The 18156-nt window shown below is 41.8% G+C and overlaps 1 protein-coding gene across 1 annotated transcript in view; it reads left to right on the top strand.

Moving 5' to 3' along the window:
- The window catches only part of MEDAG (mesenteric estrogen dependent adipogenesis), a 28469-nt gene extending 19181 nt beyond the window's left edge, over window positions 1-9288 (top strand). Inside the window, exon 5 of the mRNA XM_073613360.1 lies at window positions 5298-9288. Coding sequence (XP_073469461.1) covers window positions 5298-5383 — 86 coding nt within the window. The 3' untranslated portion in view covers window positions 5384-9288. The remainder of the gene's footprint in view (window positions 1-5297) is intronic.
- The last annotated feature ends 8868 nt before the right edge of the window (window positions 9289-18156 follow it).

Genomic DNA, 18156 nt, shown 5'->3' with positions numbered 1-18156 from the left:
CAATGTAATACTGACACATAAACACACACATAGGTTGGACTTGTGTCTTTTTTCAACCTCACCTACTATGTAACTATGTACATGCTTGTTTATGAATCTCATTTTTTTTTTTTTTTTTTTTTTTTTTCATTTTGTTTTTTTGGCACATTAAGTTCAAGCCTAGCACTTTGTAAAGCAATTTCCTAATTGGAGTTGTGCATGTGTGTATATATGCATTTTTGCACATTTTGAATTGTCACTGGTTACATGCTTGTTTACAAAATTTCACTTATTTATTGTGTTTTTTGCACATTTAGTCTATATTAGCACTTTACTATTACCCAATTAAGCTTGTTTGCGATGTGGTATTCCCATTTCCTTTTTTGACTTATGTCATGAACAGCAGCAGCAAGTTTATCGCTAATTACCATATATAGCAAGGGTGATTTACTGGTTATTATAAGGTGTGAACCTTGCCTTATGCCGCGTACAGACGATCGGAATTTCCCACCAACAAATGTTCGATGTGAGCTTGTTGTCGGAAATTCCGACCGTGTGTAGGCTCAATTGGACATTTTCTGTTGGATTCCGACAACAAAAATTTGACAGCTGGATCTCAAATTTTCCAACAACAAAATCCGTTGTCGGAAATTCCGATCGTGTGTACACAATTCCGACACACAAAATTCCACGCACGCTCGGAATCAAGCAGAAAAGCCACACTGGCTATTGAACTTCCTTTTTCAACATTTGTGTGACTGTGTGTATGCAAGACAAGTTTGAGCCAACATCCGAAGGAAAAAAATCCACGGTTTTGTTGTCGGAATGTCCGATCGTCTGTACGCGGGATAAGTGTGGAATCCTCTTGTAATTAATACATATATTGTAATAATAAGACTTAAATTCAAGTTAGAGCTAGACAAGGTAGCTGTTTATTTAAGTTTCACAAAGGTAAGATAAATGCTCCTTAGTTGGAGCTAAAGGTGAAAGGCTATTAACATGCCTCTTTGAATTACATCAAAGGGGAATTCCTGAGATGTTTTCAAAGAAACAGAAAAACTGGAACGTGTTCCTATCTTGTATATTATTGCTGCATTTACAATTTTCTTAGTGTGTGTGTGTGTGTAAAATACATATGCAGTTACATGCTTTGCCAGACTCTTAAAGCGGAGTTCCACCCAAAAATGGAACTTCTGCTTTAAGTGTAGGTGACCCCTGGCATGCCATTTTTTTGGGGGTGGAGCAGGTACCCTGTTTTTTATGGGCTCCCACTTCCTCCCTGGTGGTGCCGGAAGGAAGATCACCTCTCCCCTATCCCTCCCTGCAATCTTCTGGGACATGTCACAGGTCCCAGAAGATTGCCTGGCCAATCACAGTGCACAGCGCGGCTCGTGCGTCTGGCTATGAAGCCACAGCCGGGCGCCCACAGTAATAATGCCGGCGCTGCAGAGAGTAGGGAGAGAGGAGCTGGGCTTCGTGTGCCCGCATCGCTGGACCGTGGGACAGGTGAGTGTCTGATTATTAAAAGTCAGCAGCTACACTTTAAATGCTACAGCTGCTGACTTTTAAATGGGTGGAACTCCACTTTAACCAATCCATACAGAGCCCTATAGTCTTCATTTTTGAGTATTTTAAGTGTATGTAAATAACAACAATTCAATTTCTTTTTATTTTTTTTCTTATCCAATTAATTTTATTAAGTACAAAAGCCAACATTTTGAATGTATAGCAAATAGTATGCTCCAATTGTATACAAAACTTTACAAAAGAAAGAAATTAACTTCCAGTAGGTACAAAAATCCCCCTAAACACAATGTGAGAGACATATATATGTATTAAACAATGAGGTTATGTAAACCCAAACATAAATCTACCCCACTCCTCCATTAGCAATTATAGGGATGGGATATCAATATAACATTTCTTCCCACACTCTGATTATATAGTGAGTGGAGGGCAGCGCAAAGTAAACCTCTAATGTAACCTGATGAGCTAGGCTTCATACCTACAGAGTGCAAGCCCATATCTATCATATAGTCCACATTATGTTGTGATTGTCGGCCCAAAGACCATAGGGAATAAACCAAAAAAAGAAAGGAAGAAGAAACTTTAAAAATAGAAAAAAGTGCACCCTGTCCAGTTGAAACCTGGACAGTCTTATTCATCTAATGAGCAATCCGAAAGGTATTTAATCCAGGGATCCCAGATTTTTTTCGAAGAAGGCAAGTTTATAATGCAAAATTGCAGAAAGGCATTCGTTGGCCATAATCCAGGATAACCTGGCCTTCAATAGGTCAAACGGAAACCATTAACTTTTTTTATGTCGAAAAGATGAGGAGAGGGGAGGTGCACTGTAGTCCTAATATACTTCCTGTCCTAAGGTGAAAACCTGCTCCTTGAGCCCCCATTCACACTTGAGCATTTTTTCAGCTAGTTTTCCTATGACTGACTATACTCCAATATATACAGAATGCCATTTCTATTATCTCTGTTAATACTTGTACGCTTGGTCACTCTACACTCAAACAAGTACACATGCTTTTATGATCATATTTAGGTGTTTTTTTTTTGTCTCAATAGACCTCAATGGGAACACATGTGACACAGAGGGGTGTATGCATCTTTTTCCAGAAAAACTCCCTATCTTTCTAAGAGATGTTTTACTCCTCATGCTCAGCCCAGGAAGCTAAATATACCTGCAAAAATACTTGTAAAAGCTTGTAAAATGCCTGAAACAATGCTTAAAAATCACTAGGAATATGCTCTGCTTAGATGTGAATGCAGGCTTACAGATATAGTAAAGTGAGCATTGTCACACTATGACAGGAAGTGTGTTGCTGGCAGGATCACCAGGGAAATAAAGGCTAACTCATGTCTCTCCCACATATAAGAATGGTATGGTGCAATATAGCACAAGAGTAGTGCAAAAATAATGGGTTTAGACTTTACAACACCTTTACTGATCAGCCATGACATCATGACCACCTATCATAACCCGTTGAGGCATGGACTACTAGTCCTCTGAAGGAATTATGTGGTATATGGCACCAAGCCATCAGTAGCAGATTCTTTAGGTCCTGTAAGTTGCAAAGTGGGGCCTTCATGGATCAAGCACATCCACAAATGCTTAATTGGATTGAGATCTGAATTTGCAAGTTATCACATTGTTTTATAGTTGGTCAGGTTGAAAAGAGACACAAGTCTATCTAGTTCAACCAAAAAAAATACAATCCCATATACCCAATCCTATACCCACAGTTGATCCAGAGGAAGGCGAAAAACCCCAGCAAAGCATGATCCAATTTGCTACAGCAGGGGAAAAATTACTTCCTGATCCCCTGAGAGGCAATCGAAATTACCCTTTACAACTTTACCAATAAATGTCAGTACCCAGTACATTTAGGAAAGAATCCAGGGCTTTTTTAAAGCAATCTACTGAGCTGGCCAGAACCACCTCTGGAGAGAGTCTATTTCTTACTGTGAAGAAACCTTTCTATATTTGGGGATTAAATCTACTTTCCTCTAGACTTTAAGGGTGCCCCTTGTCCTCTGTGATGACCTTAAAGTGAATTACTCAACACTAAGTTCACTATATGGACCACTTATGTATTTATACATGTTGATCACATCCCCTCTTAATCTCCTCTTCTCAAGAGTGAATAAATTCAGTTCCTCTAATCTTTCCTCATAGCTGAGCTCCACCATGCCTCTTATCAGTTTGGTTGCCCTTCTCTGCACTTTCTCCAGTTCCCCGATATCCTTTTTGAGAACTGGTGCCCAAAACTGAACTGCATATTCCAAATGAGGTCTTACTAATGATTTGTACAGGGGCAAAATGATATCTCTCTCTCTCTCTCTCTCTCTCTGGAGTCCATAACTCTCTTAATACAAGAAAGGTCTTTGCTTGCTTTGGAAACCGCAGCTTGGCATTGCATGCTATTATTGAGCTTATGATCTACCAAAACCCCCAGAATCACCTCAGACTTGTTTCCTCAAACCATTCTTGCTTTCATCAGACCAGGTCACCTTCTTTCATTACTCCATTGCCCAGTTCTGATGCTCGTGTGTCCATTGTAGGTGCTTTTGGCTGTGGACAGGGGTCAGCATGGGTACCCTGACCAGGTCAGTGGCTAGGCAGCCCCATATGTAACAAACTGTGAGGCACTCAGAACCAGCATTAACTTTTTTTTTTAGCAATTTGAGCTATAGTAGCTCTTTTTATTAGATTGGATTGCGCAGGCCAGACGTTGCTCCCCGTGTGCATCAGTGAGCCTTGGCCACCCATGACCCTATTGCCAGTTCCTCTGTTTTCCTTCCTTGGGCCTTTTTTGGTAGATCCTGACCACTTCATACTGGGAACATCCCACAAGAGCTGCAGTTTTGGAGTTGCTCTGACCCAGTCTAGCCAATACAATTTTGCCCTTGTCAGAGTTGCTCAACTCCTTATGCTTTTTTTTTTTCTCTCCTTTTAACGCATCAACTTCAGGGACCATATGTGTTCACTTGCCTGATATATCGCACCCACTTCCAGATTCCATTGTAACAAGAAAATTCATGTTATTCACGTTGCCTGTCAGTGGCCATAATCTTATGACTGATTGGTGTACACTAGGTAACTCAACTTTCATGGGGGAAAAATAAATATATCGCATATACCATTGGGACACAAGTCATATTGTAACTGAATGTTATCAAAAAAATTACCTTTCCAATCTGCAGCTCTGTAATTTTCTGAAAATGCAATATGGCTACCTGGAGGTGTTCTGTTCACAGAATATGTCAGAAACATCATTTCCTGCTTGTGTGATTGGCTTACTGATTTTCCCAGAAGTCTGCCCTAAGATATAAGTCCGATATCGGGGCATCCCCTACAACAAAAATGTCATCTTTGGTGAGATAATTCCAATAGGAAATCACAGGCCCAGTAGCTTTCTTCATTAGAGCCCTGCAGGTGCACAGCTGATTGATAATTGTGAAGCTACTCCCATTAGATTCACATTCTTACATGGACGCAGAGAAATAGTTATTTCTTCATAATAACAAAAGGTAGGAATCTGCAACAAAGTTTGTTAAAATCCTTGAAATGTACATAGATCACTAAGAGGGGGATGCTTTTTTTTCTCAACAAAAGTGGAGTCACTCTTTAAACTTTGGTTATTGACTACATTTTGTAACCTACATATACTTACCCACATGCAATCTATAATGTATAAATTGCTGTATGTAAACAAAAAAGATTAGTGGTATTAGTTTTTAAAACTAACATGCTAAAAATCAATTTTTTTTAAAATATATATTATATTTTTATTTTTTTTTAGATGTAATCATGGAAGATGCATTTCCACCTGAGGAGATTGCTGTCAAGGATACTGAACCAGTCCTGCCATTAAGTTCAAACATGTGAAGCAAAACCAGCGAACAAAAGACTTTACATGACATCGCTGCCTAAAACTTTGAACTGGGGAAAAAGGGAATTTCGGATGGTAACTTGTCAAGTTGCTTTTGGAAGAAAGGAAAACGCTGGCTAAAGCTCTCCCTTTTTTAGTAGAAAGGCTTCTTTCCTGAACCAGCATGAGGTCTGTTGTGCCTTAGTGAACTTAGCGCACGCTGTGGAGGTTGCTGGACTGCGCTTCTGATACGACGGACTGTGGCAGCACAATAATGTTTTCTACACTGCTGTGCCGGGTTCCAGCAAATGCTATTGTTTTGTCTGAGTGAATGAAATATTCTACCAGTAGTATAGGAGAAAACAGTTAAATGGAAGCCTGCTTGGGCTACATCAACAGAGTTCTAGTCTAATCGCTAGCCGGTATTACCTTAACAAAAGGAGCTGATACTAGGTACAATCTACATTTTAACTTATTTCTTTTCCATGGAAAATTCTCAAGTTTGACGTCTCGCACAATTGCTATGGGCGTGACAGTCCAAAAATGGATCATATGAATGTAGAGCATTGTTCGCTGTTCTGCAGGTACCGAAAAAAAACTTCTTAAGCATAATTTACACCAGTGACGGTAAAAATAGGCTGTTGGAGCCATTGTTTTACCGCTCCTGACTGCCTAACCACATGTTGTGGCATGGTGGTAATTATACCGCCTGTTGCCTTTGGTAGACAAACATGACGCATTGAAGGGCATGGGGCAGATTCAAACATTTGGCTCTTAGTTGTGTTGCAGTATTCCCATTCAAAACCCCCCTTTGGCTGGAAAAAAAATAAATTAAAAAAAAATGGGGATTCGGGAGGCGACAGTATTGATCCTAATCCACCACAGATTGATTTTCAGAGACTGGTAGAATTTGCTGTCCAGCTGCACCAGGGAACTTTCTAAACAAAGGACCAGTTTACTGTCCTTCAGACTTTAGGGGGGCTGGACCATGGTTATCAGGAGTAGAAAATGTCCCAGCATCAGCCAAAGTAAACAGTGCCCCATTTTTGGTGTCTTTGAGAGGAATTGGACCCCATCATTGGTGTCATTGGGCCCCATTGTTGGTGTCCTTATGAGGATCCGTGCCCCATCGTTGGCGTCATTGGGAGTAATTGTGCTCCCTATCTGTGTCATTGGATGAAATGGTGCCCCACGGGTTGGAAAAAAGCAAGCAAAGGGCCACATCTGGCCCCTGGGCCGCAGTTTGGAGACCAACGATCTATGCCCTTTCAGACTTTCCATAGAGTGACATCTAATATTGTAATCTTGCAATTTTATTTTAAAGGGTCATAAGGATGTTTTGGTGGGGCTTGGTGGGTTGAGTTGTCTCCTGGCTTCTTCTGTGTCTTGGATACTCCCTGTTTTACTCCCTCTCCGTTGTGTTTATAAGCACTCTTTAGTTGTGGGTGTTCCTTCCTGCTTTTTTGTGTTCTGGCTCCTCCTCTTGTGTTTTCTTAATGTAAATTGAATAAAACTACCAACGAAGAGAGTGGGAACCCCTCATAATGTCCCCAGATATCTCACCAATAGAGACCCATCAGAAACCGTCAGTATACTTACTGACAGTTATCGATAACTGAAATACCAATATTCCGTGGACTGACTCTATAGCCATGTACAGAGCTACCCAATGCTGAAATTTATGCAGCTCTGCCATACTGCACAGCAGTGTCTAGCCGCAGAGTGGACCTGATCTCTCTGTGCTGCACTTAAAGGTCCCATCCAGTGAATAGACATAGAAAGGTGAAGCAGCATGGTGATGAGCTCATGTCACCCTGCTCTCTCCTCCTATCAGCTTATACTGTTTGCTGCTACTCCTCCCCGAGTTTTGCTGTATAATAGACTGCAGGAACTGATAAAGTCCAATTAGCTAGTTGCACTACATGCATTAAAAATACATTTAATGTGTTCATGAATACAGAACTGCATTAACTTTGTCCTCCTCAGTCTAAGGTCAGCTTCAACAAGCTTCCCAATATTTGTCCATGTTTTTTTTGGATATTAACTTATGTTTATACCTAGCATTTACATCCTCGCCAACATTCCCATTTATTACTTGTAAGCCATAGCTAAGTAACTGGCAAATATCATCTTGGAGCTGCAGATTTGTATTAGATTTGTTTTCTTATGCCTGGGTCCTTCTTGTACACCAGATCAACCTGGGTGACCACATGTTTCCCGTATGACTGAATGATGGCAGGCAGATCTGGTTTTTCCTGTTTGAGGCCTACTTAGCTGTGACTTTACTAATTTTTGCATATTCCCCAGGCAGCATACATGAATGGTGTGCATGAAATATCTTAGATGGGTATAGTTTTAGTGGCATTTTCTTTTGCTTACATAGCCAATGAGTTTATGTGTAAATGAGAACTTTAAATAGGTAATGAAATTTCCATCTCAACAGAAATGGTGCTCATCTAACAGTGCCAAATAAGATGCCCTTTCACACGGGGCAGACTCCATAATGCGCATCTGCCTGCTCAGCAGGGGTTCTCTCCACTGATTCCCCACTGAGAAGGCAGATGACAGGTTAGTGTTCGCTCCGCTATGCAGAGAGGACATGGACACAGCCCCGCTGTTCTCTGTTGGGCGGTCGGATGAAAACAGACCACCTGTCCATTTCCATCTGACTGTTAATCCGATCCGCTGGACAAATGGGGAATGGATCTCATCCGTCTGTTTTTGGCGGACAGTATCAGATAGGATGCCAGCGGACAAGTCTACTGACATCCGCTGCTCTATAGAGAACAATGGCTGGTCCAAACAGGTCTGCCTGAAAAACTGACAGGCGGACCTGATCAGACCACTCCATTGGATATTTAGGTTTAACTCCTGCAGTTTCTGTAAAACAGGTCCCCTGCAAAAGAAGACTGTTCCTTCTTACCTATCATTTCCCTATAGTTCTGCCATAGCTCATGCCAGGTTCTCCATTACACCCTGTGGTTGCTCCTACCAGCTGCTTTGTCACCACTGCATGCGGGACAGACATGGAGAGCCAGCAGATGGAACCACAACACGTGGCGGGGAGAGCATGCTTTTAGCATTCTCTGAAGTCCTATGATATGAGTTTTCTCCTAGAGGCCGTAGCTCTTCAGTAAAACGATGACCCAAGTCAGAGCCTGTGGATGGGAAACCTTGAAGCCTCTTATTGGTTTACTTTATATAGTCATCATCATCCTCATGTTATGGTAGTAGTGAAAATAGGGAATCTGAATATCGGGATGCCAGCTTCTACACACTGTAGGGGTTTCCATGTTAAAGCATTGAAGTGTCGCACCGTAATATTCAAATCCAAATACAAGTTTATTCCACCGATAAGTTGTTTGCAAAGCCAATGTGTGCTGACTGTACCTTCACCCCCTTCATCAGAGCTTGGAAAAAGTAAAACTATGTATGTGGACTCATTAATTCATCTATAATTGGATTATATGAAGATGAGTTTTCTTGAAAGCAAGAAGTAACTCTGAACAGTCTTCTTTTCCTGCAGTGACTGCACTTCCGAGGCTAAAATTATTAAATTGGTTCTCTTCAGTTTTTCAATAAATGTTAACCCATTGTCTTCTATGCTGAACTCTAAAGTTTTGGTTTTTTTTTAATATATATACGTGTGTGTGCCTTAAAACCGCTACAGTGAAGAATGTATTCAGTCTGTGTGTACCGTTGCTGTTTTACAATTTTATATATGCAATATTTTACATACTTGATCAACCTCTTATCCAGGTAGCACAAGCTCCTGTTATTTATTTAAATATCCTTTGCTATACATTAGTCTATAAACTTGGATTAATGGGGAAATGTGTTTATCCTGCATAATGGAAGTGTATATAATTGTGGCTGATCAATAGAAATCCGTTGCTATATGTAAAAATTAACATTCAACTAATGTGTGTGTTGTGTGTGTTTTGTAGCAATATATGTATATACATACATAGACATTTACACTTACTATAAACATACATATTCAGCTCTTATCCTGATCTGTTTGGCTTGGCTTGAAACTGAGGAAGGAAAATGGCACAGGGCTGGGATCCTTGTTGGAGACTGTTTTCTGAATCCATGTCTTACAAAAGTTTATCTGCTCCTACAGAGATCTTTGTGAATCAGGTCGAGAGCCCCAACATGATGGTCACCATGATTCTCAAAACTCCTAGACATTTTTAGAGTATTGCATTTTTACAGGGGCAATGGCCTCCAAAACACATTCTCCATCAAGAAAACAGAAGCTAACCATTCTGGGTTTGTTAAAGGAGCCAAAATTTAACTTGAAGCCCTATACCAGTGATGGCAAACCTTTGTCACTCCAGATGTTTTGGAATTACATTTCCCATGATGCTCAACTACACTGCAGAGTGCAAGAGCATCATGGGAAATGTAGTTCAAAAACATCTGGAGTGCCAAGGTTCACCATCACTGCCCTATACTAAACGCTTCTACCTAAAGCCTAGTACACACTACCAGATGGGTTGAATGAAAAAAAACTGACAGCTCAGGTTGAAGCCATTGTACAAACTAACCGTTGTTGGTACAGCAATCTCCCCTGCTGAGCTGTTGTGTTCTGACAGGGGGACGGATCCCTCCCCGCCACAACTCTCCGATCAGCACTCTTTGCCATTGGCTGAGAGCATTGATCGGGAGTCGCTCGTCTGTCAGAAGCTGGCTTCTGTTGGACCAGCTGCCATACACACGGGCTGAATGTTGGCCAGTTTTTATTGAACTGGCTGGTGTCTCCCGACATTCGGCCCATGTGTGCTAGGTTTAACTCTACCCCCCCATTATCTAAACCACTTGTTCTTTTGGCTTTGTGATGGAAGTGCAAGGTCCCATTCACACATTCCAATATTCCGGCAGTAAAATGCATGCATGCACTGGAGACGTATTTCAAGTAGATATCTGATTAAACTCAGTGCATTTATTAATTTGGCTCCATTGAAATGAATAATAAGCACCAAAAAATGCAGCTTTGTGCATTTTTTTTTTTTTTTTTTATCCCTTTTTTGTATACTTTTTTTTTTTTCTCCCCTAATTCTGCATAATAAATGAACAAATATACATGCAAATAAAACTTGTGTCATTGCATATACAGAAGTGTGATAGGGTCCTCAATACCTTCTGTTCTAAGAAGATGTGGTACTTAACAGTTAAGGTAATCCTTTTTGGAAATGTTTTTGTTTTTTTTCTTTTTGTAATACTTTACAAAATGCCCAATTACATTGCATTACAATTCTTGATTCTTTATTTAAATGTTATTTCTGTTTTATTGCCTGTAAATAACTTTTTTTAAGTATTAAAGGATATGTTATCGGCACGGAGAACCTTGTTTGTCCAATTTATTTTCAAAGGAACCTTTTACCCTGCTTCTCTTTCAAGACACTACCCAGTATTCACGTATAAACTAAATTCGCTTACATTTTTTTTTTTTTTTATGTGTTGCTGTTAATTATCATATAATTTTGATTTTCTGTTGCATGTCACCCTCACTAAAAATAATTTTAAATGGTGATGGGCTGTAATTACCATAGTTCATAATTGAAAACTGATCTGTAAGACCAGAGATATTGTCTGGTAAAGTTCTAGGCAAACTTTTTTTTTTTTTTTCCCCCCCTGGAAAACTGCCCCTGATGCCTCTAAGACCTCCTTATTGACCAGTGAAGTTCCCTACCACATTAAAGTACCTTTAAAGAGATCTAGAGTGTGAGGTCAGGGTTCAACCTTTTAGGCTACATTCACACTTGAGCTGAGCGTTTTTCAGGTTTTTTTTTTTTTTTTTTTCAGCTGTTTTTTAACAGATTTGTAAATATAGGTGTTTTTCATTTAGGTGATTTTGCTGTGGCCAATAGAAACCTGTGTAAGGTGTGGAGTGCTGCTAGAAAAGGGGATGGGAGCTGCTGTTTGAGCTGAAGATGCCTGAAAAAAACGCTAATTTCTCACTGTTCAGTCGTTTTCCATTAAAGTCTATGGGGACAAAAATACTCAAATCTGTCTGGGGAAAAAAGTGTCTCATGTACTTTTGAGAACAGGCGTTTTACTACAGGCGACAAAACGCTCAAATGTGAACAGGGGCAATTTAAATGAATGGGATTTTGTTTGTTGAGCGTTTTCTGAACGTCAAGCTTCGAGCTGAAAAAACGCTCAATTGTGAACGGGGTCTTACAAGAACTGTTGGGATATACCTAATAACTTGGGGCCCATTCACACAAGCAGCGTGCATTATCATGCATCTGCTGATATGTTCTGTGAAGATACACTGGTATGCAATTTTTTTTTTTTTCTTTTTTCTGTTTTACTTTTAGCCACTGCAGACCAACACATGGTGTGAATTGGTCCTTTAGCTGCCCGTGTCTCAGAACCTACTAATCATATTTGAAGAAGATCTAATCATATTTATTTATTTATTTATATATATATATATATATATATATATATATATATATATATATATATATAATTTTTTTTTTTTTTTTTTTTTTTTTACATGTTCATTTTCAGTTTTTCCAGGATTATTATGTATGCTCTCATAGATGTCTGAAAATCCAATTACTGTATATAGCACCTTCTCTGGTAATGAGCGCACAAGACAAGTTTACTACATACAGTGACTGGGTTGCCAATTGTCTATAAAGACATTCAATTTATCAATCCACATTGCTGGAAAGAGATGGATAGATGCACACACTATATTGCCAAAAGTATTGCCTTTATAATACTTTTATGGCATCCCAGTCTTAGTCCGGAGGGTTCAATATTGAGTTGGCCCACCCTTTGCAGCTATAACAGCTTCAACTCTTCTGGGAAGGCTGTCCACAAGGTTTAGGAGTGTGTCTATGGGAATGTTTGACCATTCTTCTAGAAGCGCATTTGTGAGGTCAGGCACTGATATTGGACGAGAAGGCCTGGCTCGCAGTCTCCACTCTAATTCATCCCAAAGGTGTTCTATCGGGTTGAGGTCAGGATTCTGCAGGCCAATCAAGTTTCTCCACCCCAAACTCACTCATCCATACTATATTGCCAAAAGTATTGGGCCACCCCCCCAAATCATTTGGTGGAGGGGGGAAGTATGGTGTGGGGTTGTTTTTCAGGGGTTGGACTTGGCCCCCTAGTTCCAGTGAATGGTACTCTTAAGGTGTCGGCATACCAAGATATTTTGGACAATTTCATGCTCCCAGCTTTGTGGGAACAGTTTGGGGATGGCCCCTTCCTGTTTGAACACGACTGAGCACCAGTGCACAAAGCAAGGTCCATAAAGACATGGATGAGCGAGTTTGGGGTGGGGGAACTTGATTGGCCTGTACAGAGTCCTGACCTCAACCCAATAGAACACGTTTGGGATGAATTAGAGTGGAGATTGCGATCCAGGCCTTCTCATCTAACATTCTCTGACCTCAGAAATTCACTTCTGGAAGAATGGTCAAACATTCCCATAGACACACTCCTAAACCTCGTGGACAGCCTTCCCAAAAGAGTTGAAGCTGTTATAGCAGCAAAGGGTGGGCCAACTAAATTTTGAACCCTACGGACTAAGACTGGGATGACATTTAAAGTTCATGTGCGTGTAAAGGCAGGTGTCCCAATACTTTTGACAATATAGTGTACATACATGCTTTGTAAGGCCCTGTTCACATTGGCATTAGAAACAGACATCTGGGATGTGTTTTTGATGCTCCATGAATGCCTAGCAAAGCAGTCTACAATAAATAATGTGGACATTGGTCAGAGCTGTTCACATTTGAAGAAGATGGAGCGTTTGTGTTGCTGTGCAGCAAAAATGAGGCTACATGTGGAGTCTGGGAGGAGTTAAAGCTTGTCAACTCCTTCTTCCATTCAAGTCTATGGTAATGCATTGTAAACACGTCCTCGGGACATTTGACAGGTGTTTATCAAATATCAGTGAGGTGGGAAAAAAAAGACCGTTAACTGTGGTTTTAAATCTCAGACATGAAATATGAACAAAGCACATCTCTCTAGTGTGTACTTGTTTCAATTCAGGGCCCTAAGTGTTATTTCTCTCTGCTGCCTTGAAACTCTATCAGCATGAATCACTTCTGACATAAAGAAAAAAAAATTGTGATTGTGTAGGGCACAGCCTGTGGGCCTCAGCTCAGTAACTGGCACTTGGGTGAAGGGTGTGTGTCCCTTCCCTCCAATTGGCTATCAGAAATCCCCTCACTGAGTGTAGCTTAAGTTTCCCACCCCCTGCTTTTCAGAGATCCTGTCTAAAATCGGCATGGCTGTAGATAAACAGAAACATCCTCCCTATATATATATATCACCTGAAAGGGGTTGTAAAGGTAAAAGTTTTTTCACCGTAATGCATTCTATGCATTATGGTGAAAAAACATCCGACAATACCGGCCCCCCCCGTTTTACTTACCTGACCCCTCGAAAGACCCGCACTTGCCCCCGACATCCTCTTCGCCGCTCAGCCTGGCCGTTGATTGGTTACAGTGGGTGGATTGAAAGCAGCGCAGCCATTGATTCGTGCTGCTGTCAATCACATCCAATGACGCGGCGTGCCGCGGGGGCCGAGTGATACAGTGAGCGGCTATGGCCGCCGGCTGTATGACGGGAGCGCGCCGCAAGCACTCAACACCATGCGAGAGAGCTCACATGAAGGTGTTGAGTCCTTGCAGGGAGGAGCCGAGACAGCCACCGAGGGACCCCAGAAGACCAGGTTAGGGGGCCACTCTGTGCAAAACGAGCTGCACAGTGGAGGTAAGTATAACATGTTTGTTATTTAAAAAGAAATATCTTTAGTGATCCTTGAAGCCAGTCACTTCACTGGATATATGTAACAGTTTACCACCACGTAACGCTATGGGTGCCCTGGTTCACGTTAGTATCAGCGGTAGAATTCTTTGCAAGTATGAACTTAGCCTTACAGGTGGCCTGTTTGGTAAAAGTGAGCTGTGATGACATGGTTCCCTTATTTATCTTATTATTTATTTCAGGTACTTGTATAGCGCTGTCCATTTACGCAGCGCTTTTACATATACTGTACATTATACATTCACATCAGTCCCTGCCTTCGAGGAGCTTACAACCTAAGGTCCCTAACTCACATTCATACATACTAGGGACAATTTAGACAGGATCCGATTAACCTACCAGCATGTCTTTAGAGTGTCGGAGGAAACTCACGCAGGCACAGGGAGAACATGCAAACTCCAGGCAGATGGTGTCGTACTTTAACATGATGTAATTGCTGTGCAATCCTGATTTATTTTCAGTTCTATTTAATAGTATTCTTCCAATGATTTTTCTTTATCATGCGTCTTTCTTGCCCTCCCGGACTTTTAGTTGTCACATATGGGAACCCATACCTCCCAACATTCTGAGATGGGAATGAGGGACACCTACTAGCAAACGTATGTAAGCATAGGACACGCCCCCTACCGCACCCCATTAAAGGTGAATTAACAAAAAAAAAAAAAGGTTAATTAAGTCAACAAGAGCTTTTTTTTTTACCACTACTATTCCTTTATATTGGCTTTAAAAGTTTACAAATGCAGCAATTTAGAATTTGGATGAAAGGTTTAGCACTGGGAAACACTTTTTGAAAGATAAAAAGTGCATTTTACATACAACTATGAGGATCAGAACAAAATGAGGGACAAATGAGGAGGAAAGAGGGACAGAGGGACATTGCTCCACATCAGGGACAGTCCCTCGGAATCAGTGACAGTTGGGAGCTATGTGGGAACCCACTATGTAAATGGCGGGGTACACTTATCTACTTGTCATTGCAGCATTGGGTCCATACGCATTGAATCCTTGGACAAGGAAGCTCTGTCTGGGTACATTGAGAGTTAAAGTATAAACCTAATTTTAGTGTGTTTAGTGGAAGGCGTGTAATATGAGATGATTTTCTTCCTCGCTGACAGGCGTTCCTCACTCAAAGCCTCAAGTTTTCTCTTGATGATTCATTCCAATGACATCTTGTTTATGGCTTCATAAGGGAACACTGCACTTTAGAATAAAAGTTTATATTTGCACACCTTGATTTTATTTTACGTAATTTAGATCAGGGATTTCAAACTGGCGGCCCTCCAGCTGTTGCGAAACTACAAGTCCTATGAGGCATTGCAAGGCTGACGGTTACAAGCATGACTCCCTCAGGCAGAGACCTGATGGGACTTGTAGTCCCACAACAGCTGGAGGGCTGCCAGTTTGAGACCCCTGATTTAGATAAAAGGTAACGCTGTGCTTTAACCACTTGAATACTGGGCACTTTTACCCCCTTCCTGCCCAGGGTGATTTTCAACGCTGTCACACTTTGAATGACAATTGCACGGTCATGCAATGATGTGCCCGTAAGAAATTTTTTAATCATTTTTTCATACCAATGGAGCTTCTTTTGCTGGTATTTAAAACCACTTCCCACCCGCAGTATGTCATATGACATCGACTTACAGCGGGGATATCTGACTGATGTCTGCAGTTACAGGCATCATTCAGATATCATTATTTTCTGATGGCGATTCTGTGCACTGTAGGAACAATCATAGCGACAGTTCCACCGCTTGATCGTTCTTACAGGCGACAGGAGGGGACATTCCCCCCTCCCCCCCCCTGCCGCCCTCTGGTGCTTCTCCTGGCTATCCCGTGCTATCGGGGACCCGGAGAAAGAATCCGCCACCGCCCGATGAAAAGTATAGAGATTTCCGGTGACCAGATGGTCACCAGTCATCTCTATGACACTCGGAGGCCCGGGTGCGACGTTATGACATCACAAAGCGGCGATCTCGACTGGAATGCATCCGATCTATCATTTTATTTATTTTTTCGATCTGATGCTTTCCAGCCTGGAGTAGCGATGTGGGGTCTTTTAAACGCCATAGCTCTCCATAAAGAGGCCCTGTCACACATCATTCCTATTACAAGGGATGTTTACATTACATTATAAAAAGAAAGTGTAAAAATAAAAAAATACAATTTTGCTGTGCCAAAATCCCTAAAATGGGAATAAAAAACTTCTAAATCACATCATAATAGTCCCATTAAGAAAATAATGTGAAAAATCCAAAGTGAAAGTGATTTGTCAGATGAAATCAATAGGCGCCTCCTGAAGACGTCATCACGAAACGTACGTCGAGGCGGTACCTGGTCACGTTTTACCTAACGCCATTTCCGGGTGTCTGGCTGTCTGCGGAGGTTGGTGGAATGCACGCCGTCCACAGAGGTGGACACGCTACAGCTACAGCCATCCAACCTTCACATATGTGACAAGCCAGCAGCCCCAGTACCAGGTAGGCACTTTTTAACCACTTCAATACCAGGCACTTAGACACCTTCCCGCCCAGGCCAATTTTCAGCTTTCAGCGCTGTCGCAATTTGAATGACAATTGCGCCGTCATACTACACTGTACCCAAACAAATTTTTTATCATTTTGTTCCCACAAATAGAGCTTTCTTTTGGTGGTATTTGATCACCTCTGCGGTTTTTATTTTTTGCGCAACAAATAAAAAAAGACCGAAAATTTCGAAAAAAAAAACGTTTTTTTCCATTGTTTCTGTTAAAAATTTTTGGAAATAAGTACGTTTTCTCCTTCAATGACGGGCACTGATATGGCTGCACTGACAGGCACTGCTACGGCGGCACTGATGGGCACCGATGAGGTGGCACTGATGATGAGCACTGATAGGCAGCACTGATGGGCACTGATAGGTGGCACTGGTATGCGGCACTGATGGGCACTCATAGGTGGCACCGATGGGCACTCATAGGCGGCACTGATGGGCACTCGTAGGTGGCATTGATTGGTGCATATTGGTGGCACTGATGGGTACTTATGGGTGGCACTGATATGTGGCACTGATGGGCACTGATAGGTGGGCACTGATGGTCACTGATGGGCACTGACAGGTGGCACCGATGGGCAATGACAGGTGGCACTGATAAAACATATTGGGGGCATTGCTGGGCAGATCTGGAATGTAATGGTACCAATCAGTTCCCAATTGTGGGCACTGATTGGGCACATTGGGCACATGTGGATGGCCATGGGGTACATACCTGGCCATCCACATGTTGCCCCCTTCCCTGGTGGTCCTAGTGGCGATCCCTGGTGGTCCAGTGTGGTGATCTGAGGGGGGCTGCGCTGATAAACAATCAGCACAGACCCCCCCTGTCAGGAGAACCACCGATCGGGTCTCCTCTACTCGCGTCTGTCAGACGCGAGTGAGGAAAAGCCGATCAACAGCTCTTCCTATTGACAGCGTGATCAGCCGTGATTGGACACGGCTGATCACGTGGTAAAGAGCTTCGCCAATGGCTCTTTACCAAGATCAGTGGAGAGGTGTGTCAGTGACACACTGCTCCACCGATCGCCGCGATGCGCGCCCCCGGGGCGCGCGGCGGCATGTTATCCTGCTGGACGTCATATGACGCCCAGTCAGGATAACTGAACCACCGCCCGGCCGTCACCTGCTATGGGCCTGGCGGGAAGTGGTTAATGTAAGGAGCCATTTGGCTTTTGTTTTATATTTTGAGTTTTAAAATAAACAGTATTATACTATGGGAACTCTTTCATTGTTTTGCATATCTCGCCTTGCACTTGGAAGAAGAAGTTCTTTGCGCTTCATCCATATGCGAGCAGGCATTATCCTGCCAAAGCATCTTTTGACTTTTTTTTTTAAATAAAGAAGTCAAATATATCTGGTAAGCAGTTCATCCATCTGCTCACGTTGGGTGTATGTCTAATGGTGAAGGATTATCCACTGTCAAGCCATATAAACCTCTTATTATTGATTTCAT

The sequence above is a fragment of the Aquarana catesbeiana genome, linkage group LG02 (assembly GCF_042186555.1).
Source record: "Aquarana catesbeiana isolate 2022-GZ linkage group LG02, ASM4218655v1, whole genome shotgun sequence".
NCBI lineage: Eukaryota > Metazoa > Chordata > Amphibia > Anura > Ranidae > Aquarana > Aquarana catesbeiana.
The sequence above is the reverse complement of the archived record's forward strand: the minus strand, read 5'-3'. Positions and strand labels throughout refer to the sequence as shown.